Raw genomic sequence first — 26,732 nt, 5'->3', positions numbered from 1 at the left:
GGCCCCAGCCACTGTGCCCGGCTCTGATCCTCCCTTTGTTGCAGACCCAGAGACCGGGAAGACCTGTCTGCTGAAAGCCATGCTCAACCTGCATGAGGGGCAGAATGACACCATCCCCCTGCTCTTGGAGATTGCCCGGCAGACGGACAGCCTGAAGGAGTTTGTCAATGCCAGCTACACAGACAGCTACTACAAGGGTGAGGAGGGGGGTGGGGTCTTGCATGGCTCTGTCCACCAGCACACCTGGAGCCAGCAGGCGTTGTTGTGCCTGGGCAAGCCTCTCGGCTCCTTGCTCCCTATACCAGCCACTGAGGTGGCATCTCCTGAGCCCAGGGGGTTCTTGCCTCCCCTGCCTGCTGGACTTGATTTCTCCTGGTGCTGACAGTCCCTTCCTTCCCTCTGTGGACTTGGTGTTCTTTGCCTCCAGAAGCCATGACTCCTGTCTCTGCTACTGTTCCTTGATGTTGGGCAGCTTTGACTACTCTAGTTCCCAGTCTGGTATTCCCCTGTGGGTCTCTGCTTCTGCCAAGGGGACTCCTGGGCCCACTTTGGGCATTCTGTCCAGCTCTCCTGTTTTGCGGGGGAGTCATCTGGCATTTTCCGCCCAAGTCTTCCCCTTGTACCTGCCCAAGCCCAGGACTGTGAGTTCAAACCCAACTGCACCCATCTCCACAGGCCAGACAGCCCTGCACATTGCCATCGAGAGGCGGAACATGGCACTAGTGACCCTCCTGGTGGAGAATGGGGCAGATGTCCAGGCTGCAGCCAACGGGGACTTCTTTAAGAAAACCAAAGGGCGGCCTGGCTTCTACTTTGGTAGGGACATGTGGCTTTTTGACAATTACTAAGGGGAGGTTTGGGGTGGAGACAGGGATTTGGAGGCTGGGTGGTCTAGGGACCAAGCTACTCTATTCCTGAGGCCCATCATATGCCTGTGTTGGCCACAGGTGAGCTGCCCCTCTCTTTGGCTGCATGCACCAACCAGCTGGGCATTGTGAAGTTCCTGCTGCAGAACTCTTGGCAGCCAGCGGACATCAGCGCCAGGGACTCCGTGGGCAACACAGTGCTGCATGCGCTGGTAGAGGTGGCCGACAACACAGCAGACAACACCAAGTTTGTGACAAGCATGTACAATGAGATTCTGATCCTGGGGGCCAAGCTCCACCCGACGCTGAAGCTGGAGGAGCTCACCAACAAGAAGGGGCTGACACCACTGGCTCTGGCTGCCAGGAGTGGGAAAATTGGGGTAGGGGGCAGGCTTCATGGCTGAGCTGGGGTATGACTTTGGAGGGTGCTGTGGGAGGGAAGTGCCTACATTGCTACATACCTGGGATCACCACCCTGCAGAACCCTGCTGCTGTGGCACTAGGGGCTATTAGAGGAAACCAGAGGAAGTGTGAGATGCTAAGCAGAAGCCAGGCACCACTCCTGTCCTTTTCTGATTTCCACCTCTGAGCAGCACCAGCCAAACACGGAGTAGGAGTGAGGTGCTGGCACCTGGGCATGGGGGTAGGTTGAGCCAAGGGTGAAATGGATGTGATCAGGTGTGATCCTCCAAGTGTGATCAGGCCACCATGGGTCTGATGTGGCTGCAGCTGGCGTCTGAGTAAGTGGGCAGGTTGGTCAGGAGGCTGCTTGGATAGAAGTGAGTGCTTTCCTGGGGCTGAGTTTGGTCTCCAATTGGGCTAGGAAGCAGACTTATTATTGAAGTAGAGCTGGGGGCGTGGTGGGGATGTGCCTGGCGGGGGGCTCCAGGCTGGTCTCTCACAAGCTCTTATATCCCTGTGGCAGGTCTTGGCCTATATTCTCCAGAGGGAGATCCAGGAGCCTGAGTGCAGGCATCTGTCCAGGAAGTTCACGGAATGGGCGTATGGGCCCGTGCACTCCTCACTCTACGACCTGTCCTGCATTGACACTTGTGAGAAGAACTCAGTGCTGGAGGTGATCGCCTACAGCAGCAGCGAGACCCCTGTGAGTGGGCCTGGGTGGGGCCTGGGCAGGGCAGGCTTCTGGCCTCACTGTGCCCCAGCCCCTGTCCTAGCCCCCATCCAGCTTTGCCTGGAAATCCCACTGCCTTGGGCCTAGGCCCTGATGCCTCATCTCCCCATTTATTCCCACTGAATGTTTTCCTTCTTCATACAAATAATGTAGACTAATTTTCCCGTTAAAAAAACACAAATATTTCAGGTAAACAAAAAGAATCCTCTTTTTTTTTTGAAGATTTTATTTATTTATTTGACAGACAGAGATCACAAGCATGCTTGAGAGAGGCAGGCAGAGAGAGAGAGGAGGAAGCAGGCTCCCCGCTGAGCAGAGAGCCCAATGTGGGGCTTGATCCCAGGACCCTGGGACCATGACCCAAGCCAAAGGCAGAGGCTCAAACCACTGAGCCACCCAGGCGCCCCAAGAATCCTCTTTTTATACCATATAAAAATTTGTGGTTTCATTTTATTTACATAAATGGGATCATACCATATGAAATGTAGAACAGTTTTTTCATTTAATGGTGTGTCTTGTAGATCATTTTATATCAGTACATATGGGCCTGCTTCCTTCAGAAAAACTCTGGCTGCATAGTGTCCATAGTAGGGATGGGGAGTAAATGCCCATTGGAGGACATTTAAGTTATTTCTAGTTTTTTGTTACTACAGTGCTGCAAGCCACTTGGCATGGGTTTGGGACTTTTTCTAGGATGCCTGGAATTGTAATTGCTAAATCAAAAAATGTTTAACATTTTAAAATTTAAAAAAATTAGAAAATGTTTAAATGTTTTAACATTTTAATAGCTACTGCCAAATTGTCCTTCAAAAAGACTGCATCAATTCATTTGCCCACCATTAGTGGGTAAAAATCTACCCAGGTCCTTGTCAACCTGGGTATTATCAATGTTTTCTCAAAAACTAATTTAAGTTCTTGGGGCCAAAAATGCTATCTTATTGATGTCTTAATTCTCGTTTTCTTGATAATGTGAGGTGGATAATATTTTATGTAATTATCTGACCATTCATATTTCTTTGGTTAGTTTTCCTATTCGTTGTCCTTCGCCATCTTTTCTACTGGACTGTTGGTCCCATTCCTTTTGGTTTGTAGGTACTCTTGTTATAAAATGAATTGATCCTTTCTTTGTTGCATATGTAGCAAATATTTTCTTCTGGTCTGTCTCTTGTCTTCTAACTTCGTATAAGGCATCATTTGCTTGTAAGTTTTTCATTTTGAGAGTCAGATTAATTAGTCTTTTTCCTTTATAGCTTCTGTGACCTGTGTCTTGCTTTGCAAGGTCTTTCCCATTTCAAGATTATACACATATCCTTCAGTACTTTCGTTTCACTCCTTTGTAGGTATTTTATGTTTGGCTTCTTAATTTACCTAGAATTTATTTTTGTGTAGGTATGAAGTAGGCATCTTACTTAATTATTTTGTTTCTGAATGAGCGTCCCAGGGCCACTTAATGAAAAGTCTGTCCTACCACCACTGCTTTGAAAGGCCACCTCTCCTGTCCATTCTTTCTAAGGTGATACCAGTCTCTGAGGCAGACCTAGGGGGTGGGTCTGTGCTGTCAGTGAGGAGGGTTTGCCCCAGTATCCCACAGGACAGAGGCTGTGTTTACAGGGGCAAAGTTGAGGGGAGAGAGTGGCGTAGCCTGCTTTGCTCTGTCCTCTGTCTGGGCTGCCATGCTGATTCAGGGCCTTGACTCAGAATCCCAGAGGGCTGCCCATGTAGGAAACGTCTCCAAAAATGCTGGGGTGTTAGATCTAGAGAGGAGAGGGCTATGGGGGCATGGCTGCCGTTTTCATGTCTCCAAAGGCTCTCTTGGGCAGAAATTTAGTACTGGAGTCCCTAGGTGCAGAACTGGGACAACTGGTAGAAAGCAGAGAAGACCAACTTAACTCCAGAGGATAGATCTTCCTGACAGCATTTCTCCCCAGGTTGTGTAAGGCCAGGAGATTCCTATCTCCAAAGGTATTGAAGAAGACATTGAACAGGGACCTTGTTGAGGGAGCTTAAGCTTGGGCTGGGGGTTGGGCTTGATGGCCAGCAAAGGTTGGGATGATCTGATTTTGGCTCATCCATCTTAGCGATAGTGGAACTTTAAAAGAGATCTCTTGGATATGAGATTCTGTGGTTTCTGGCTGGGGAGTGAGTCTTACCTCTCTCTGCTCCCTTTAGAATCGCCACGACATGCTTTTGGTGGAACCGCTGAACCGACTCCTGCAGGACAAATGGGACAGATTTGTCAAGCGCATCTTCTACTTCAACTTCTTCGTCTACTGCTTGTATATGATCATCTTCACCACAGCAGCCTACTACAGGCCTGTGGATGGCTTGGTGGGGACTGAGGCTCAGCCTCATGACAGGGAAATGGGGAGAGGAATGGGCATTCTTATAAGATCCTGGACTCCTTCCCAGCGTGCTGAAGAAATGAAAGGGTCCTGGGATCATGACCTGAGCTGAAAGCAGACACTTAACTGACTGAGCCACCCAGGTGCCCCTTGAGCACATCTTCTGTGCCAGGCCCTGGGCCATCCTTCAAATCAGCTTAAGACCAGACTTCTTCCTCTGCCAGGAGTTTTCAACTCCTTTGAGTTACTGAATTGAATCCTTTCCATTTGCTACCCAAGCACTTAATTTGTTGCCTTTATTTCCAGGGTACCTTGCTTATAAATTGGATATAAAATTCCACTTATGGGGCACCTGGGAGGCTCAGATGGTTAAGTGTCTGCCTTCAGCTCAGGTCATGATCTCTGGTCCTGGGATTGGGCCCCACATCAGGCTCCCAGCTCAGCAGGGAGCCTGCTTCTCCCTCTCCCTCTGACTCTCCTCCTGCTTGTGCTCTCTCTCTTTTTCCCAAATGAATAAATAAAATCTTTTAAAAAATGAAAAAAATAAAATTCTACTTCTGAGTTAGGTAAAACCTGGCTTCTATCCACTTAATAAGCCATTTAATAATTTCATTTTATGGCAAAAGAGAAACATGCTAGTGAGACAAGTAGTAAAGCAGTATTTTACAAACCATCGATGGCATGCAGAAAGGAAACCCACCCCAGGAAATGGTCTGTGACACGAGGATGACACACGTGTGTGGAATGTCCCACCTTCCACCATCCATGGGAAACCTTGACGGGTTCACCATGGCCATGGGAGCAGCAGGAAGCATATGGCATCGAGTCTATAGGAGTGTTTCCACCTATGCCATCACCCTTCCAGCAGAGCTCCGTGCTGGGACAGCACAGCACTGTAAGCATACTCTGCTTGGCACCTAGAGTCTGCCACCTTGGGAATCAGGTCCCGCAGAGGGGCCTTCTTGTAAGTGTCTCCAATAATACACTGTCTTTAATTATGCCCCTCTCTCTCTTTCTCTCTTTTAAAGATTTTATTTATTTATTAGAGAGAGAGAGACAGACAGACAGAGACAGAGATAGCAAGAGAGGACACAACAGGGAGGAGAGGGAGAAGCAGATTCCCCAATGAGCAAGGAACCTGACATGGGGCTCGATCCCAGGACCCTGGGGATCATGACCTGAGCCAAAGGCAGATGTTTAACCAACTGAGCCACCCAGACGCCCCTATGCCTTTCTCTCGGTAGAGGCTGAGCCTCTTGGGCAGGGGGTGGCTCTTAATCACAGGGCTTGGAAAATGTTTGTTGAATGAGTGAATAAGTGAATGGAGTCACTAACTTCTCTGCACCTTGCAGCCTCCCTACAAGCTGAAACACACCATTGGGGACTATTTCCGAGTCACTGGCGAGATTCTTTCTGTATCAGGGGGAGTCTACTTCTTTTTCCGAGGGGTAAGCATTCCTTCCCACACCGTGAGTCTCCATTATCACCAAAGCAAAAAGCCAAGAGACTCACTAAGTGCTCACTCACTCTTTAATTCATGGGAGAGATACACAGGTGAAGAAGAGATCTCTCCAGACATTCACGACTGAGGGTTGAGAGTCTGCCCCGTGAGTTCCTGTGGACCCAGGATAGTCACATTCAAGGACAGTCAGGACTGAATGTACAGTTGACCCTAGAATACTGCAGGGATTAGGTGCACCAACTGCCCCCACAATCAAAAGTCTACATGCTTACACTTTTGTTTTATTTTGTTTTGTTTTTTATTAGTTTCAGGGGATGAATTTAGTGGCTCATCAGTTGCATATAACACCCAGTGCTCATTTTGACTTTTGACTTCCCTCAATTTAACTACTAATAGCCCACTATTGACCGGAAGACTTACCAATAACATAAACAGTCAATTAACATGTATTCTGGATGATATATGTATTGTACACTATATTCTTACAATAAAGTAAGCTAGAGAAAATAAAATGTTATTAAGAACATCATAAGGAAGAGAAAATACATTTACAGTACTATCTCGTGTTTATAAAAACAACCATCCAAACCCCCGCGTGAGTGGTCCCTCACCGTTCAAAACCATGCTGCTCAAGGATCAACTGTAATATTTAATTCCGGAAATAAAATGGATCACAACTGTTGTTCATTTAATCCAAACATTCTGTTAAAGTTCAAAATAATGAAATAAATGTACACATATACTGGCATCATTTTATTTTACCTGAAAATACGTGCATATTACTTGGTACTTCTTCTAACATATTAACAGTCTTTTCTTTGAAGTTTGGACCAATGTTACATGTTACACTGTTACAAATATTTGGAGATTGTTATGATTTTTCCCCTTAATCTTTTTGATCTAAGCTACACCCAGTGTTTCTTAGTGACTCACCATTAAGGAGTCTTTCCAAATTGTTGGACTCTGTCTTTACAGAAGTGACTGTCTTTATTTTGTACTCATATTTTAAATTATAATAAAATACAAAGCCACAGTAGCAAGTGCAGTGGGCAAAAAGCACTCTCGGCAACCAGGATTCACCAGTGGGAGGGAGTGGAGGGTGTGGGTGTCTGAGAGAGGATCTCCTAGCCACCAGCACTCACTGTGGGTATTGGTCAGAATATTTTCAGGGAATGGAGAGCACTGGCTACTCTGGTGACTTAGTTCAGTGGAGGCTAATTAAAGAATTTTTACTATAATGCACAGTTATTAAAGAAAACTAGGGGAAAATGCACATAGTAGAAAGAAAAAAAAACTCTCCATCTCCTCATTCAAATACAACAATTAATAATATTTTGATGATTTTCCTTCCTGTCTTTACTTCTAGGTATTGTTAAAATTCCACTCTCTAGTTTAAAAAATCCCAGTTACCTGTTAGCCTCACTGTTCTACCCTCGTTGGAATCTGCTTTGATGCCCTCCTGTGTTCCATTTTAGGCCATTTAGGAAACATTGCAAATGCTCACCATCTAGCCTTTCCTGGGAGCTTACTCTCTCTGTTTGCCTGCAGATTCAATATTTCCTGCAGAGGCGGCCATCACTGAAGACCTTGTTTGTGGACAGCTACAGTGAAATGCTTTTGTAAGTGACACTTTGATTCTTATTCCTCCATAACAGACAGCATCTGTTGGCCCAGTCCTAAGATTATAGCCTTCCTTCTCACCCATCCTTTCACTCGTGCTGGGCTTGGAACACAGTAGGACCTCACAAGCATGTTGAATGAATGGTGGAAGGCCCTCAGGATGTGTGTCGAATGAGCGGATGCCGAGGCTCTACTCTGTCAGAGATGCACCAAGTGCTAGGGAATGACAGAGGTGGGCTCGTGGGGCTTACAGTCTGAGTTACAGTCTGAATACTCTTGTTCATTTTTTTCATACATTTGTCCAACCATTTGGCATTCAGTGAATTGGCACTGGGATACTGAGATGAAACAGATATGATTCCTATCTTCAAGGAATTTCCAGTTTTTAGGGCAGGGCTTCTGAGCCTTGGCACTGAGGACATTTTGGACTGGATGATTCTTTGCTGGGGAGGGGGGACTGTCCTATGCATTATAGAATGCTTAGCTGCATCCCTGGCCTCTACCTTCCAGATGCCAATGGCATTCTCCCTGTCCCCCAGTCTTTTTTTTTTTTTTAAGATTTTATTTATTTATTTGACAGATAGATCACAGGTAGGCAGAGAGGCAGGCAGAGCGGGGGGGGGGGGAAGCAGGCTCCCAGCCAAGCAGAAAGCCTGATGTGGGGCTCGATCCCAAGACCCTGAGATCATGATCTGAGCCGAAGACAGAGGCTTAACCCACTGGGCCGCCCAGGCGCCCCTCTGTCCCCCAGTCTTGACAGCCAAAAATGTATCTAGATATTGCCAAATGCCCCCTACCTGGGGAGGTACACTGCTTTAGGGGGAGACAGATAAGCAAAAACATAGTTATAAGAACAATGTGGATGTCACAAAGAACCTCCTTCCTTCACAAAATAACCTGGAACATTAGGAAGTTTCCTTGCGGGACCCAGGTTACAAAGGGGACCTTCAGATGGCAATGGGTTCTTCTCCTGGGATCTCTTCCTTGGACTTTACTCTGATCTCCAGGTTTCCCTCATTCCTGAGACCTCTCTCTCTATTCCTGGCAAATGCAAGGAGCTGATTCTCATCCAGTTGTAGCTAGCTTGTCCCTAGGACTCACAACCTCACGCTTTTACTATGATCTTGAGGTGCTTATACATTTGTTTTATTTTGTTTTGGTTTTTATTCGTTTCAGGGGATGAATTTAGTGGTTCATCAGTTGCATATAACACCCAGTGCTCATTACATCAATTGACTTCCTTAATGCCCAACACCCAATTAATTACCCTTTCCCCCCACTCACCTCCCCTCCAGCCACCCTCAGTTTGTTTCCTAGAGTTCAGCATCTCTTACGGTTTGCCTCCCTCTCAATTTTCATCTTATTTTATTTAGGGGTCCTATGTTCACCTGTTTTGTTTCTTAAATTTTACATATGAGTGAAATCATGTGGTGTTTGTCTTTCTCTAAGATACTTACACTTCAACTTCAAAGAGCAAGTTTTGTATGGTTAGTGCAATGCTGGTTTGCTTTACTAAGAGAAGCAATATTTTCCTACGTAGCATTGTGCCAATAAACTTGATTCTATTTCTAGGAAGACCCATTGTAGGCAGGTTAGAAATTTATTTTATTTTATTTTAAACTACCCATGCACATATGGAAACATTGATAATGAGTACTAAAAAGCTTATAACCAGTATATGAGGTCCTCATCTTAATCCTTCCAATTCCTTGCATTCCTCCTTCCCAGGGACAATCGCTTTTCATTCTCAAAACTTTCTTCTGATGTTTACTCACCCAGTAGATGAGGATTTAGCATCTTTGTACCACATTTTATTTATCCATTCATCTTTTCAATCAACATCAGGATTGTGTCCACTTTTTGGCTATTGTGAATAATGCTGTGACCATTGGTGGACTTAATTCTGTTTGACTGCTGGCTTTCAGGTGTTTAATTAATTAATTAATTTATTTATAGAGAGGCAGAAAGGGGGTATGGGGCAGAGAGAGAAAAATCTATTTTTTTCAGGTTTCTCATGAATTTTTTTAGTCTATTCTGTGCAAAAATGCGGCTTACAGTTTATTGCTGAAATGTAGGAACATGAAGATTCCCAGTCCACAGTTTTAAATCCTTTCTGCTTCCACTTCTCTAGTCTTTTAATATGGTTCATAGTAATTTTTGTTTTATTGGATATTGAGTAATTTACATTCTTTTTTTTTTAAGATTTATTTATTTATTTATTTATTTGACAGATCACAAGTAGGCAGAGAGGCAGGTGGGCTGAGCAGAGAGCCCGATGTGGGGCTCGATCCCAGGACCCTGGGATCATGACCTGAGCTGAAGGCAGAGGCTTTAACCCACTGAGCCACCCAGGTGCCCCAGTAATTTACATTCTTACGTCTCTATAAGTAGTATTCACAGTTGAGCTTCAAAATATGCTCTATGTCGTTTTTTCCTCTTTCTCCTGAAGTTAGTAATTGTTTTGTTTTTATTTGTTTAGTTTTCTTTGTATCCACGCTTAACTCATCCCACATATCTTGAAACCCCTCAGTACAATTTTTCTCAAACTCAGTCACCTAAATTATATGATTGGAATCCCCTGCACCTTTTTCTTTTCTGGAGGGATTTCCTCCTGGAGTGCTGTCCTCTCTTTCTAACTGAACTCTTTGCTCTCTGGGCCTGCTGCTTAGCTGTCCTCCTGGGACTCTTCTTTGCTGCCAGCCTTGGGATGCTCACTGCTTTCCTCCTGGGTTAGACTTACTATCTCTTTCTTGGTTTTCCTCCTTGTTTTATTTGAGCACATCCTTCAGTATTATCATCTGGTGAAAAGGATGACCTCATGGTGGAGAACACAGTGATGACAGCTCTCACCATACCTGATTCTTGAGTTTCATTGCTGCCACATACACATCCAATGTGTTATCCCTTCACTAGCACCTTGGAGATCCCTTTCACTTCTCTCCTGATTTGGATCCTTTATTTTCTTAACCTTCTGTCTTCCTCTTTACTGATTCACTCCCTTTTTGGGGAGAAGGCATCCTTTAGCCAAAGAGAGAAGACACATAGTAGGGCAAGGGGGAATAAAATTTATTTCAAATCTGGCATGTCTGAAAAATATTCTACTTACCTTCATGTTTGGTTGATAGCTTGGTTGGGTATACAATTCTTCTAAAAATTTGAAGATATTTCTCCATTGTTTCCTTGCTTCCAGTATTATAGACAACAAGTTCAAAACCATTCAGACTCTGGATCCTCCTTTAAGACGTGGTTTGTTTTTTCTCTTTGTAAATCTGTAGTATCTTCTATTTGTTCCTAGTGTTCTGAAGCTTAATGATGTGTCTTGATGTGGATGTGTTTTTATCCAATGTCCTGGGCACTCAGGGGGCTGTTTCAATCTGGAAATTTATATCTTTTATTTCTTGATTTCTCTTCTGGAACCCTGTGGTATGTATATTGAACTTCTTGACCTAGTCTGAACCAGTTCTTATATTTTCTCACTTGTGTTTTATCTCTTTATCTTTGGCTCTTCTTTCTGGGAGATTCAAATCAACTCTAATTTCCAACCCTCCTATTGTTTATTATTATTATTATTATTATTAAAGATTTTATTTATTTATTTGACAGAGAGAGACCACAAGTAGGCAGAGAGGCAGGTAGAGAGAGAAAGGGAATCAGGCTCCCCGTGAAGCAGAGAGCCCGATGCGGGACTTGATCCCAGGACCCTGAGATCATGACCTGAGCCAAAGGCAGCGGCTTAACCCACTGAGCCACCCAGGTGCCCCTGAGTTTATTATTTTTTATATCATGTTTTTAATTTCTAAATACTCTTCAAAATTCTTTGTTCCTTCTTTATAGCATTCTATTCTTGTTTCATTGATACAATCTTCTTTTGTCTCTCTGAGACTGTTAAGAGTTTTTGGTAAATTTTTCTTCTTTTTGTATAGGTTTTATTTTCTCCAAGTTGTCGTTTCCCATTTTCTTGTTTTGCTCTATCTTTCATGTTAGAGGATACTTGGAAATTTTTTATATCTGCTAATGGATAAGAGTGGAGGACTGAAACACTGGCTGGAGGCTCTTTTTAAAATTAAAAAAAATATTTATTTATTTGACAGAGAATGGGAGAGAGAACAAGAGAAAGCACAAGCAGGGGAAGCAGCAAAGTGAGAGAGGGGAGCAAGCTCCTAGCGAGCAGGGAGCCTGGACTTGTTCCCAGGACATCAGGATCATGACCTGACCTGAAGACAGATGCTTAATTGACTGAGCCACCCAGTGCCCCTAGAAGCTCTTAATGCATGAATACGGCTTATCAATTTTAAGCTTCACTATAAACTAGTCTATGTAAGCTATTTGTTGGAGAATATCCAAGTTAGTCAATTGCATCTTTTCAATCTTCTACCTGAAGGGAATATGTCTGGATGCCATATTTCTGAGAATTGAGTGGAAAAGAGGGATTTCTGTAATCTGTATTATACAAAAATCCTGTAGTCTTCTGCTTTTGGTAAAATACCAATGCTTTCACGTTGTGTGATGAAAGAGGATCCAAAGATCCTCTGTTTCATCTTCTTCAGAGACAAAACCTCCACTCTTCTTTATTTTAGGTCTCTTCATCTCTCCTCCAGAGGTCCCTAAGCCTTTTGAGACTCCTCGATTAAATGAAATGGTTCTCAGCTCTCCCCCAACTACAGATTGGAATACGGTTTTCTTGCATCTGCTAAGTCAGTTTCCATTTGTCCACCGCTTCCCAAGTTCATATGTGAGGGCTCCATTCGCCACCCAAGGCAACTCTTTACCTATCTCAACTGGTGTCAGTTCTTATATTGGCTAAAGTTCTGCAAATACAGAGGAATAGTTTTCCTTTGCAGCAGAATTCCAGTTGATGAGCCAGTCTACTGACATTAATTTACAGTATGCTCACATCAGCACAATGGTAATTTTTTGCTGGATTCTCTCATATAAATGAGGTTGTCAATGTGGTCTATAGTGCAAAGGTAGCTGGGGGAAGTTTCAGGAGGAGACCATGATGAACAAGGAGACCTGGTATGAATACGTAAAGAAGGGACCACTGGACAGACTCTGACAAAGGGTTATCAGATTTATTCTATCTTCCATGGATCCTACTTGGGTAGCTCCTCAGCAGTTGCTGAGGGACGTCTTCCCTGGCTCTGCTTCTGAGTTTGAGGGTGTGACCAGCAGACTCCACCTGTGATTTTTCAGGAGTGTATGGCCTGCCCCTCCTTACTGCTTAAGCAGTGTTTCTAAGCCCTTTTTCTTTTTTGCCTTTTTAGATGTTTTTTCCCTAATTGCCCCTTCCATTATCTAGTATCACAAATACACTGTATAGTTGTCTGTGTACTGTATTAATATTTGTACTTTCTATAGAGAAAAAGATTTTGTACCCCCCAACCAACGTTTGCCCTCTTGGGGTCGCTCTTGCTCACACTGAGTATCATGGGCTAAAAGAGGCAGGACAGCCAACCCTAGCTCCTACCACAGCCTGTGGTCTGTGCTTCTGAGAGGGTGGCAGGTCTCCTGGGTGCTCACAGACAGAGCTTGCTATCCCTCCACCTCCAGTTTTGTGCAGTCACTGTTCATGCTGGGGACCGTGGTACTGTACTTCTGCCACCACAAGGAGTACGTGGCCTCCATGGTGTTCTCCCTGGCTATGGGCTGGACCAACATGCTGTACTACACCCGCGGCTTCCAGCAGATGGGCATCTATGCTGTTATGATTGAGAAGGTGGGTGTCAGTGTCCAAGTAGGTTCTCCACAGAGCCTGTCTATACCATGGGTATGTGGGACATGGTCTACAAACTCTGTCTATCCTCTGTAATGTCTGGGAGGCGCTTGTTTAGATCAGGACCCAATTTCCCAGTGTATTCCTCAAGAATCAGGCTATCTGACCCTGACCCAGGCTTGGGGGCTCCCCTAAAACTGGACCCCTCTACATATCAGGTCCCCTTCTCCCACCAGAACAAAGGCCAAGGGTGGGAACTATGGATGAATTCCTCATGATCCCAGAACTGAAAGCCACCAAACCAAACCCTCCTGCATGTTCTCCAGCTTTACTTGGGCTCAAGAGTAACTGCTAGGTTGACATAGTCCTAACCCCTCCCTTGGTCTTGCCTGGGACTGGACTTGGTTCTGACAAGCCTGCTCTCTCCTGCAGATGATCCTGAGAGACCTGTGTCGCTTCATGTTTGTCTACCTTGTTTTCTTGTTCGGGTTTTCCACAGGTAATGGTCTTGCCCAGGGCTGGTGGTGGGCAAAGATCCTGCTCACCTCAGCTTCCTGAGGACTCTGCAGGGGCAGGGTGGGGAGAGGCCCCTGGGGTATGTATCTGTAGTGAGAGAGTTGGAAAATAAAGAACACAAGAAATGAGCAGGAGAACATGGAAATGTAATTCATAAAATTGTAAGCAATTTTAGAGGTAGAGATGCATTTGGCTTAGATTTTTTTTTTACATTTTTACCTTTAATTTTTAAATTAATTAATTCAGTGAGAGAGAGAGAGAAAGCAGGAGAGGAGCAAAGGGAGCCGGGGAGAGAGAATCTTTTTTTTTTTTTGTTTTTAAGATTTTATTTATTTGACAGACAGAGATCACAAGTAGGCAGAGAGGCAGGCAGAGAGAGAGGAGGAAGCAGGCTCTCTACAGAGCAGAGAGCCCGATGCGGGGCTCAATCCCAGGACTCTGGGATCGTGACCTGAGCTGAAGGCAGGGGCTTTAACCCACTGAGCCACCCAGGTGTTCCGGGGGAGAGAGAATCTTAAGCAGCCTCTGTCTCCAGGGCAGAGCCTGACCTCACAACCCTGAGATCATGACTTGAGCTAAAATCAGGAATTGGCACTTAACTGACTAAGCCACCCAGGTGCCCCTTTTTAAATTTTAATTTTGACATTATTTCAGATTTTCAGAAATCTTGTAAGAATAATGCAAATAACTTTACTTATTACCCCAAGTCCCCAAATTTTACCACATTTTAAAATCACATTCTGCTACACACACATACACACACACACGCACACACACACGCATGCATGCACGCACACATGTGGGTGCACACCACCACCACCACCACCATACTAAAAAAAATAATAAGCTGCAGACATGATCAGCCCTTTACCACTGGATAAAGTCTGCATTTCCTAAAAACAAGAATATTTTTCTTACATAAACAGTGTATAATGATCAAAATAAGGAAATAAAACACTGATACAATGCTATTAGCTAATCTACCAGCCTTATTCAGATTTCACCAGTTGTCCGAGTAATGTCTTTTACAGAAATGAAAATCCCAGATCATGTAGTTGTCAAGTCTCTTTAGTTTCTTTAATTTGGAGTGATTCCTCAGTCTTTCCTTGTCTTGTAACCTTAGCATTTTTAATGAATAAAGGCTGGTTTTTACAATGTCTCTCAGTTTGGGTTTGTTTGATGTTTCCTCACAATTAGATTCAGGTATGTATTTTTTAAAATCAGAATATCAAGGATGTAATGTGTGTCTTCCTCAGTCCATTGTATCAGGAGTCCCACAATGTTCGTTTAGCCCATTTCTAGTGATGTTAACTTTAATTACTTGGTTTTGATGGGTCTGCTAGATTACTGTCAAGTAATTACCTTTCCCATTGGAATCAATAAGAGTCAATAAGTAATTTGTGAGGAGATGCTTTGAGACTAGGTAAATATCCCGTTTCTCATCAAACTTAAAACAGATGATTCTCACTTGAATCACTTAATCCTAATAGTTGCCAGATGATGATTTTCTAACTCTGTCACTCCTTCTACATTTATTAGCTGGTGTTCTATTGTAGGGAGGAGCTTTCCATTCTCCTGCATTCATTTATTATTTACATCATCATGGCCTCACAGATTCTCTTCTGTTTTTTGTTTCTTTTTCATGGATTCTCACTTTGTTAAATGGGTCATAATCTTAACTATCACCATCTATCTTGATGCTGAGATTGTCTGAGCAATCGTCTTGGGAGCCCCTCCAAGCTGGTTCCTGAGCTTTTGACACATCTGCAGCATTTCTGGGCACCTGATTCTGCTTTGATCCTCATCTGAGTTCTGCAGTTACATGGTTCGCATGCACACCGTCCGCTGTCCCCACCCCAGAGCCTGTTTTGGAATCTCTGTCTCAGAGTTACGGACAGTGTTGCCTGGGAGCTTTGACTGATAGGGATGGGTGTGGGCTCCAGCACCTGGTCTGAAGGCCCTGGTCTGTCGGTACCCATGGGAAGGGATTTGGCCAAGTGGGTTCATGGCTACCAGCTATGCAGGAACCATGGGGCACAACTGCTATGGAAGCTGTCAGACTCCAGATTATTTTTCCCAAGAAAGGTGTATTGTGCTGCAAGAGGCTATTCTGCTCTGAGCTGCTTAGTCCCCATCATTTTGGAATGAGTTAGCTCTGGGTCACTCTTTAAGGTGCACAGGCAGACAGAGTGTGATTGAGAAGCTGGGTGTCGATTCAGAACTGATACGTAAAGTTAGGCAGGTTGTGTGCTGCACAAAGGTGACTATATTCACATTGTATATATAGATTTGCACATTTATTTTAACAGTTTTTTTTCCTAGAAGATGATGATAAAGCTCTTAGTGTAACAAAACAGTATACAGTTGACCCTTGAACAACAGGGGGATTAGGAACACCAACTCCCTGCACAGTTAAAAATCTGCAAATAACTTTTGGCTCCCCCAAAACTTTAATAATAGCCCACTGCTGATTGCAAGTCTTACCAATAACATAAACAGTTGATTAACACATATTTCATATGTGATATATATATATATACATATATATATAACATGCTGTATTCTTATAATAAAGTAAGCTAGAGAAAAGTAAACGTTATTAATAAAATCATACAGAAAATACATTTACAGTACTATACTGTATTTATTGAAAAAAATTTGTGTATAAGTAGACTCACGAAGTTCCAATCCATGTTGTTCAAGGATCAGTTATACTACAACAGTTTGCTGATAGTTCTGAAGAAAAGGGTGGTTTTTCTGTGTTTAAATTCATAAAGAAGTGTTCCATGGCCAAGCAGCGTTCCTGCTGCAGACCCATCCTGGGATATGGGGTGTGTCTGTTGGTGGTTCTGTCTTGGCTTCCATTCAGCTGCACCTGTCCCTCCCCATGCCCTGTAGCGGTGGTGACGCTGATTGAGGATGGGAAGAATAACTCTGTGCCTGCTGAGTCCACATTGCACAGGTGGCGAGGGCCCGGCTGCCGGCCTCCTGACAGCTCCTACAACAGCCTTTACTCCACATGTCTGGAGCTTTTCAAGTTCACCATTGGTATGGGTGATCTGGAGTTCACAGAGAACTATGACTTCAAGGCTGTCTTCATCATCTTGTTGCTGGCCTACGTGATTCTCACCTATATTCTTCTGCTGAACATGCTCATTGCCCTCATGGGTGAGACTGTCAACAAGATTGCGCAGGAGAGCAAGAACATCTGGAAGCTACAGGTGGGTCAGTGGGTGGGGTGTGCCCAGCAGGAGGATGTCTGCTGCTCTCTTTGCTGCTTAGCACAGTTAGGTGTGCGACCCCTTGCAGGGTTTGGGGAAGGGCAGAGACCGCAGGCAGCCCTGGGGGATCAAGCAAGAGCATCTCCCCCAGTCAACTCCCTGCTGGTCCCTCCTTCTGGGTTTCCCTCCCAAGCATCACCAACTGGCGTTCACAGACACTGTGGTTAGACAGTCTCCAGGGGCAGGAGATGGAGGGCTCAGCCCCAGGGGGTGCCCACCTCACAGAAGCTTGGTCTAGGGTGGGCACCAGAGACCATACTTGGGGGGAGCATCTAGAATGGGGGGAGCTCTAATAGCTGCGTTTTTGAGGCACCTGATCCACTCTCCTGAGTAATAATAAACTGTCATTCTTATTAAGTAGCATTGACTCTATACCAGATATTGTTCTAAGTGTTTTACATACTTTCATTTAATTTTCACAACAGTGCTATCAAGTGGCTACCATTATTGTTCCCATTTTTGGATAAAGGCACTGAGGCATAGAGAAGTTGGGTATCTATGTCCAAGATAACTACAGATCTTCCTCAGTTTACAATGGGGTTACCTTCCAATAAACCACCATCATTTAATGCATCCAACCTACTGAACATCACAGCTTAGCCCAGCCTACTTTAAGTGTGCTTAGAGCACTTAACTTTAGCCTACAGTTAGGCAAAATCATCTAACACAAAGCCTATTTTATAATAAAGTGTTGGATGTCTCATGAAATTTATTGACTACTATAATTAAAGTGAGAAGTAGAATGGTTATATGGGTACAGAGTGATTGTAAGTGTACTGGTTGTTGACCCTTGTGATCGCATGGCTGACTGGGAACTCCCAGCCTCACGAGAAAGGATTGTACTATTTTGCTTGCCTGGGAAAAGATCCACGTTCAAAACTTGAAGTATGGTTTCTGCCAAATGCATATTGCCTTTGTATCATTGTGAAGTTGAAAATCATTAAGTTGAACCATCGTAAGTCGGGGACTATCTGTAATAAGTAGCATAGTCAGTATTCGACCCAAGCAGTCCCATCTTGTGGCCTGGATCTTAACTACTACACTATCTGCCCCTCTGTGAGCCCTTCAGGGAAGAGTCTGGGGCTGGACACTCTACCTCACTTGCGGAAGGCCCTGCCCCAACCCGACCTGGCAGGCAGCAGCAGTCCCTGGGCAGGTCTGGGCTGGAGGGGCTGAGCTTGGAGTGTGCACCTGCCAAGCTACAGAAACAAGCTTGACATAGAAGGCACTAGAGGTCCTGCTCAGGGGCACTGGGACTGGGACAAACTCTGGAGAGGCTGATCTTGGAAGCCCCACTGACAGCCAGGGGAAGCCCCGGGGTAAACGCTTTGCCCCTCTCCTCTCTGTGTTTTCTCGCAGAGAGCTATCACCATCCTGGACACAGAGAAGAGCTTCCTTAAGTGCATGAGGAAGGCCTTCCGCTCAGGCAAGCTGTTGCAAGTGGGGTACACACCTGATGGCAAGGATGACTGCAGGTGGTGTTTCAGGTAATGCCCAGGCAGGAAGTCAAACTTAGGGAGCTCAGGGGCTTAGCTATAGATATCATGGATCTACCCAGAGCCAGCTATGGGTACAGAGGCCATTTTGGGGCTTTGTGGGCATAAGGGACTCATCTGGAGCCAGCTGTGGATACAGAAACCTGCCTCAGGGCTTCCTGGGACCAGTCATGAACATAGGGGACTCTCCCAAGGCCAGCTATCGGTAGGTACATGGGCTACCTCAAGGCTCAGCTGTGGGCATCAGAGACTTACTGTTGGGCATAGGAGACCTACAGGAAAATGAAGTGTCCAAAGGGGTCATCCAGTGATCAGGGTCAGAACCAGGAATCCAGAATTTAAAGTCCCTGGGCCTCATGATGTGGTCAGAGAACAGAGCTTCAGGGTTGGTGTCCAAAAAGCAGGCCCCTCTCAGCCCTCCCGCCTACCAGCCCTCCTGCCTACCAGCTGTCTCCCCATCCTGGTCTATGGGCTTCTTGGGATTGGCCTGTGGTATTAAGCCCTCAACCTGGGAAGCTAGGCATGACTTTTAGGCCATCAGCTCCTAGCTCCCTCGTCTTCTTGCCCTACAGGGTGGATGAGGTCAACTGGACCACCTGGAACACCAATGTAGGTATCATCAATGAAGACCCGGGCGACTGTGAGGGCATCAAGCGCACCCTGAGCTTCTCCCTGCGGTCAGGCAGAGGTGAGGCATGAGGGAAGTATGCTGTGACATGGAGGGAGCCTGATGTTGGGCAGGGTGAAGCCTTGGGGTTCCTTGCTCCTTGCAGGCGTTCTTTACCCCACAGCCTGGATGCTGGAACAGCCCCAAGGGTCAAGCACCTGCATACACTCTGTCACAGGCACTCTTTTGTACTCTCCTGTACACATTCCTGCATAGCTGACTGTGCCGCGTGCCCATGCTCACCAGCTCTGCCAGTACCCTGCCCCAGGCATCTGTCCTCAAGTGCCCCAGTGGAAGCAGTTGATCCCATATACAGCCATCTGGGACAGCTGGCCTTGTGGGCTGCTCTGTCTCCTCTTCTCGATCCTCACACCCAGTGTCTATGTTCAGCTGTGTGACTCTTACGGATACGAGCAGGTACAGGCAAAAACTCACCTTGCATGAACACAACCAGGAAGGCAGAGGAAGAATGGGAAGACTAAAGGGTATATATACCTTGAGCAGAAATGCTCTGCAGAAAGTCACTACCAGGAAAAAAAAAAGTCCTTTAACAATTAATGGTAAACATTTAATAGTACTTGTTAAATTAAAGATCTAATTGAGGACATTTATTTAAAAATGAAGCAAATGTTTGTACTAAACAGATTTTGAGTTACAATTCTGCACTAATTCTTTGTTTTTAGCTTTTAGAAAATTGTGGTAAAATATGTGTAATACAAAAGTTGCCATTTTAACCATTTTCAAGTGTATAATTCATTGGTGTTAATTGTGTCCACAATGTTGTGAAATCTTCACCACTTTCTATTTCCAGAACATTTTCATTATTTCAAACGGTAACTCTGTACCTATTGAATGATTACTCCTATTTCTTCCCCCACCCCCCGGTAACCTCTATTCTGCTTTCTGTCTCTGTCTCTTTTGTCTCTGTCTCTGTCTCTTTTGCCTAGGGTAGGTACCTGGTATAAGTGGAACACAGCTTTTGTGTCTAGCTCAATAATATTCCATTGTAGGTATATACCACATTTTATTTATCCATTCATGTTTTCAATCAACATCAGGATTGTGTCCACTTTTTGGCTATTGTGAATAATGCTGTGACCATTGGTGGACTTAATTCTGTTTGACTGCTGGCTTTCAGGTGTTTAATTAATTAATTAATTAATTAATTAATTTATAGAGAGGCAGAAAGGGGGTGTGGGGCAGAGAGAGAAAAATCTATTTTTTTTCAGGCTTCTCATGAATTTTTTTAGTCTATTCTGTGCAAAAATACGGCTTACAGTTTATTGCTGAAATGTAGGAACATGAAGATTCCCAGTCCACAGTTTTAAATCTAACAAGTATGAGAGAGAGAATCTTAAGCAGACTCCACACCCAGTGTGGGTGTGGGGCTCAGTCTCATGACTCTGAGGTCAAGACCTGAGCTGAAATCAAGAGTCTGATGCTTCAGTTCTTTGGATAGAAATGAAACTGCTGGATCCTGTGGTAATTCTGTTTTTAACTTTTTAAAGGAACCACCAGAATGTTTTCTAAAGTGGCTGCATTTCTGTACATTCCCACCAGCAAAACATGAGGGTTCCACATCCTCACCAACACTTGCTGTTTTGTGGGGTTTTGTTGTGGTGGTGGTGGTTGTAGCCATCCTAATGGGTGTGCAGTTGTATCTTATTGTGGTTTTGATTTGCATTTCCCTAATGACTAATTATTTTGAATATCTTTCCAAGTGCTCTTTTGTCATTATAGGTACTCTTTGGAGAAATGCCTTTATTCAAGCAATCTGCCCATTTAAAAATTTGTTTTGTTGTTGTTGAGTTATAGAAGTTCTTTATACATTCTGGATATTAATCCTTTGTCAGGTGTACCATCTGCCAGTGTTTTCTTCTATTCTTTGACTTGTCCTTTGATATAAAAGTTTTTATTTTGATGAAGCCCGGTTTATTTATTCTTTTCTTTTATTGCCTATTCTTTTGGTGTAATATGTAAGAAATTACTGCCAAATCCAATGTCTTGAAGATTTTTCCCTATGTTTTTTTGTAAGAGTTCTATAGTTTTAGTACCCAACCATTTCCATGTTGATTTTTTTAATTGATTCACAATTTTCTTGTTTGCTATAAACCTTGGACTGTTTCCCAGAGTTGTGACAATATTGGCTCCAAAGTTTCTGTCTGTTTTTTGTTTGTTTGTTTGTTTTTTGATGTTTTTGTGGTGGTCTAGGTTTTGGGAACTACCTACTTTACCATTTTGCTGATGTTACTTATTCTTGAACAAAGAATGAAACAGATGTTGACTGTTTGGGGTTTTTTTTTTGGTAGGGTGGGAGAAAGGGCACTATTTTCAGATCAACTTGCCTGATAGAATGATACTTCATCTTTCATAATTGATATTGCTTCATAGAGAGACTTTTTTATTTTAAAACTTAAAATCAACTTTATTGAGATATAATTTACATACAGTAAAATGCACACATTTTAAATGTATAGTTTGGTAGGTTTCAGGAAATATCTACTCAGGGAACCACCACCGCACTCAAGATATAGAACATTTCCATCATGCCAGGAAGTACCCTAATGCCTCTTTGTAATCAGTTTCGCCCTCCCCATCCCAGGTAACTACTTGTCTAATTTCTATCCCTGTCAATTAGTTTGATATCAGCTTTTGTTTACTTGAAAATGTGAATTTCATTCTCATGTTTGAAAGATATTTTCACTAGATACAGAATTCTGGGTTAACAGATTTTCTTTCCTCTTTTTAAAAGAAATTTCCAACACTAACTTTTTCTCCACTGTCTTCTGGCCTCCATTGTTTCTGATGAAAAGTTGCTCATTATTTGCATTCCTGTATGTAATTTGTCTTTTTCTTTTTGGCTGCTTTCAAAATATTCTCTTCATCTGAGGTTTTCAGCAGTTTAAGTAAAACGTGCTTTGGTTTGTTTTTTTGGTTTATCCTGTTTAAGATTCGCCTGCAATTCTTGGATCTTCTACATATATTTTGCTTCATTGTCCCTATCTACTTTGGGGGGGGACTCCAATAACATATGTTTTATTTATTTTATTTAACTTTATTTATTTGAGAGAGAAAGAGAGAGGGAAGGAGAGAGCAGGGGAGGGACAAAAGGAGCAAGAGAAAGAGAACCTCAAGCAGACTCCCTGCTGAGCGCAGAGCCTGACACAGGACTCTATCCCAGGACCCCAAGATCATGACATGAGCTGAAATCAAGAGTCGGATGCTCAACTGTCTGAGCCACCCAGGTGCCCCTACATGTATTTTAATTTTTTAAGATTTTATTTATTTATTTGACACAGAGAGAGAGATCACAAGTAGGCAGAGAGGCAGGCAGAGAGCCTGATGCAGGGCTCAATCCCAGGACCTGAGACCATGACCTGAGCCGAAGGCAGAGGTTTAATCAACTGAGCCACCCAGGTGCCCCGTCCCTACATGTATTTTATTTTATTTTATTTTTTAAAGATTTTATTTATTTATTTGATAGAGAGATCACAAGTAGACAGAGAGGCAGGCAGAGAAAGAGAGAGAGAGGGAAGCAGGTTCCCTGCTGAGCAGAGAGCCCGATGTGGGACTTGATCCCAGGACCCCGAGATCATGACCTGAGTCGAAGGCAGTGGCTTAACCCACTGAGCCACCCAGGCACTCCCTACATGTATTTTAGATTGTTTGATATTGTCCCACAGGTTTCTGAGGCTTTATTTTTCCTTGATTTTTTTTTCTATTTCTCAAATTTGAGAATTTTATTGTTCTGTCTTCAAGTTCACTGATCCTGTCCTCAGCCATCTCCAAACTATGATTAAGCTCATCCAGTGACTATTATATTTCAAGTATTATGCTATTTGGTTTTCAAGTTTCTATTTTTTTTTTTTTACGGATTTCATTTCTTTCCTAAGATTCTCTAGCTGTTCTGTTATCAAGATCCTATTTTCCTTTTTTTTTCTTAGCATATTAATAATAGTTAATTTAAATTCTCTGCCAACTAAGTCCAATATCTGGGCCATCTTGGGGACAGTTTCCACTGACTGTTTTTTCTCCCTCCTTACTGTGAGTCACATTTCCCTGTCTCTTTGCATGTCTAGTAACTTTTAATTGTATACTGGGCATTGTGGATAATATGTTTTAGAGACCCTGGATTGAATTTTTGTTTTAGTTGGCAGTTCAATTATTGATTGAATCACCCTGAACTTGTGTAGACTTAGTTTTAAACTTTATAATGATAGATCTGTGAAATGCCAAGGTATTTTCCAATTCCATCAAACTTGTGGGACCCGACCTCCAAACTGTTTCCACTGAAGTTCTTGCCAGGACTTGGTTTTATGCTTTGTTAGGGTGGGTCTTGGGTAGACCTTACTCTAGGGCATGTAGAGTAAGTAGGGCATTTCTTTAACTTGATCCTCAGAGTAGAAAAAAGGTATTAAGGAGGTCTCCCCACTCAGTACTGCTCAGCTTCCAGTGTTTCTATCCCACTGTCAGCCCTATAGTGGCCACTGTCTGGTAGGCCTTATGCAGTCTCACATTGTACAAGTACACTCCAGCCCGCAGCACAGAAACTTCTAGACCTCCACCATCACATCTCTCTTTTTCCTCTTCTTCTGTGCCCTGTCTCACAGATTCTAGCTGCTTCAGCTGTCCAAATCCCCAATCTCTTCTTCCTTAGTTCAGAGGTACTGCCATGCTCTGCTTAGACTCCAGCTCACTACACCACAGTCAGAGAAATTGTCCCTATGCAAACCATCAGGGCAATCATGGGGCTGTTTGTGGATTTCACCTTTTCTCAGCAACTGCAGTTTTCAGTCTATATCCTATGCCTGAAAACATTTACTGCAAATATTTTTTCCTTCTTTATGGTTATTTACAACAGTGTGGGTAGCTCAGTACTACATACTCCATCAGGGCTAGAAGTAGAAATCTTTTTTATCAATCTGCAATCTGCAATCCTGTAATTTTCCCACTAGTTGCATTAGAAGCACTTCCTGTGTCATGCCATAGTACTTATTGATTATCTCTACAATTGTTATTGATCTAACTTTACCACAGAGCTATTCAAAGATGATTTTGCCTGTAATTTGAGCAGTCTTCCAATATCAATCTTACTGACTTCATGAAACCTCCCATCTTTTAAAGATTTGCTGTTGTACTTTGTGGTTAACTTGCATTGTGTTTGCATGACATTGTTGGCTGTTTATAACACTGCACATTCACTGTGTATTAATAAAGATATTGTTGAAGTAGCAGGGATATACACATTCTTGTTACTTGGATTGGGGTAGGAGACGATTAGAGGTTCCCTGATTTCACATTTATAATTAATTAGTGAATATTTCCTGAGGATTTTGCTTTTTTGTACAACTTTGTAGCAGTGTACACTTTAGTGATGAATAGTCATACAATTCAGATAACAAGGAACTCTCCTACCTACAAAGTATATATGATTGGGAAGGGGCAAAGAAATACATGGGAGAAAGGCCAGGGAGGAAAGCAGTTAATAGCTGAGCTGGGGAGAACACTTGAGAGAGTCTTGGCATCAGGACTATGGGAATTGGGCATGGAGAGCCCTGTGCCTCCTTTCAGGACTTTTGAGCTAGGGCTGGGCCAAGCAGTCTCTGAGGCTGCATGTTCCCAACACTGAGCCAGCCAGAAGACTGTGTCTCAGTGAGACCTGGCCTATATCCCCAGGAAGTCCTGCTTCAATGCCTGGGTTCGTATTTAGCAGGTGATGCTTGGGAGCAGGCTAACATCAGCCTGCAGGCCTGGGGTAAACACCAAGACCTGGAGAATTTGGCTGGAGTGGTCATGATGGGCTTGGCTTCTCATATTCCTGATGCCTTTGACATGTGGTCAGTGTTAGACACCAGCAGAGGAACCTGAATTATGGCCTGAGGGTAGGAGGTATAAAAGGTATAATTGAGGCTGGTTTTCTAGAGAGATTAGACCCAGAGTGGCCAACCAGAAGACTTGGCTGACCAGGGCTCTGGCAGTGGGAGGGGAACATGTAAAGCTTTCCCTCTTGGTTGTCAGTTTGCCTAGGTGGCTGGGAAGCTGGAGGGGGCTAGGGAGTGACAACTGGATTCTCTTTAGGAGCTCCCTGTGCACACAGTAGAGCCCCATTTAAGACCTAATGTCACCATGTTTTCTTTGACACTGTTGCCAATATGCTATGCTCTGGTGGGTCCTGGTCCCCAGATCCTGATTCTCTGGCTGGTTCATCAGCCTACAGCTGACCTGATGTGGAGCCACCATGGGGCAGGCCCCAATGTTGCTCTGTGGAGATCTGTCCTCCCTCCCATGTGGACAGGGAGGAGATGGAGCCTGGGAAAGGCAAGCAATAGACTCTGATGAAGTCCCTGCAAGTCAGGGTGAGAGGAAGGAAGAGGATTTAAGATTTTCCAGAGTGGAAGAGGCTCCTTAAGCAGGCAAGGGAAGAGGAAATGGCAGCTATCCCTGTGTCTCAGGAAGGACCAAAATGTCTGGGTCTCCTTTAAGAGAACTACAAGTTGGTAAGGCCAACAAATAAGTGTTTATTTCTGCGTGCTGCATCCAAGGCAGTAATGATGTTTTACCCTTTAGTTTCAGGAAGAAACTGGAAGAACTTTGCCCTGGTTCCCCTTTTAAGAGATGCAAGTACAAGAGAAAGGCCCCCTGCTCAGCCAGAGGAAGTTCATCTGAGGCACTTTACAGGGTCCCTCAAGCCAGAAGATGCTGAGGTCTTCAAGGATCCTGTTGCTTGAGGGGAAAAGTGAGGGACCCCTCTAGGGTACTCCTAACACTGTTGAGCCTCAGGATATCTCACTGTGGAGGGAACAACAGGGCCCTCTCAGCAGCCTGGCTTGGCCTGTGCCTGCGCAGGCACTTTCCTCACCTGCTCTGCACAAGCTAGGGGAAGCATTGTTGGGTGCATGGGGAGAGCTAGTCATCCAGCCTCACTGTCCCCAAGGGAGTCTTCCACCAGGAAATTATTTTGCTCTCATATTTTTACTGACTTTGTTAAGTATCATGAATGATGAATCTTGTGTGGACATATGTGATGCCACTGTTTTATTTTATATGACTAGGAGTGAATGTAAATGAGGCCCAGGAAAACACCTCTTGGAACAAAACAAAACATGTCCTTTGATGTAAACAGCTGCAGCTGTTCTCTGTGTTGTGTTTAATACCTCCTCTGAAATAGAGTGGGCTGGGGGGGATGTCATTTATTCCTCAGAGAAGGTGGGGGAAGGCTGGCCCTATATCCAGCTCTGCCAGAATCAGGTTTTGCCAGAGTGACTTCCTCGTTCTGTGTGATACATCATGGCCCCCAAAACAGAACTCTTTTGCTGTCCAGATTAAAGTACAGCACCTGTCTTAAAAGCATGTGGCAAGAATTTTTTCATGGTCTTCCATTTTTGTAGCAACTGTAGTCCTACTCCCCCGCAGGGGTCCTACTTCCAGCTCCATGCATCCTGTCACTCATCAAACAAATAAATAAATAAATAAATATCACATCCAGTGTGAACTTTGTGCCATAGCTAGTTGGCTATGATGTGTGTGTGTGTGTGTGTGTGTGTGTGTGTGTGTGTGTTTCTATTGAGGCTGGGACAGTTAGGTTACACAGCCAGTAAACAACATTGCCTGGGTCTGACTCCAAAGCCTGGAACTTA

General features: G+C 44.0%; 1 protein-coding gene across 7 annotated transcripts in view; it reads left to right on the top strand.

Annotated features, from left to right (window-relative positions):
• The window catches only part of TRPV1 (transient receptor potential cation channel subfamily V member 1), a 44,651-nt gene extending 18,570 nt beyond the window's left edge, over positions 1 to 26,081 (top strand). For 4 of the 7 annotated variants that reach the window (XM_045986328.1, XM_045986329.1, XM_045986327.1 and 1 more), the window contains 13 exons: positions 45 to 197; positions 676 to 816; positions 948 to 1,246; positions 1,792 to 1,971; positions 4,168 to 4,326; positions 5,693 to 5,788; positions 7,351 to 7,421; positions 12,973 to 13,138; positions 13,568 to 13,634; positions 16,550 to 16,872; positions 18,292 to 18,419; positions 19,001 to 19,116; positions 25,663 to 26,081. In XM_045986328.1, the coding sequence (XP_045842284.1) occupies positions 45 to 197; positions 676 to 816; positions 948 to 1,246; positions 1,792 to 1,971; positions 4,168 to 4,326; positions 5,693 to 5,788; positions 7,351 to 7,421; positions 12,973 to 13,138; positions 13,568 to 13,634; positions 16,550 to 16,872; positions 18,292 to 18,419; positions 19,001 to 19,116; positions 25,663 to 25,823 (2,060 nt within the window). In that variant the 3' untranslated portion in view covers positions 25,824 to 26,081. The remainder of the gene's footprint in view (positions 1 to 44; positions 198 to 675; positions 817 to 947; positions 1,247 to 1,791; positions 1,972 to 4,167; positions 4,327 to 5,692; positions 5,789 to 7,350; positions 7,422 to 12,972; positions 13,139 to 13,567; positions 13,635 to 16,549; positions 16,873 to 18,291; positions 18,420 to 19,000; positions 19,117 to 25,662) is intronic. The other 3 variants (XR_006815994.1, XM_045986331.1, XM_045986332.1) reach the window with 3 other exon arrangements.
• Positions 26,082 to 26,732: the final 651 nt, after the last annotated feature.

The sequence above is a fragment of the Meles meles genome, chromosome 18 (assembly GCF_922984935.1).
Source record: "Meles meles chromosome 18, mMelMel3.1 paternal haplotype, whole genome shotgun sequence".
NCBI classification, from domain to species: Eukaryota; Metazoa; Chordata; class Mammalia; order Carnivora; family Mustelidae; genus Meles; species Meles meles.
This window is presented reverse-complemented; position numbering and strand designations above follow the sequence as displayed.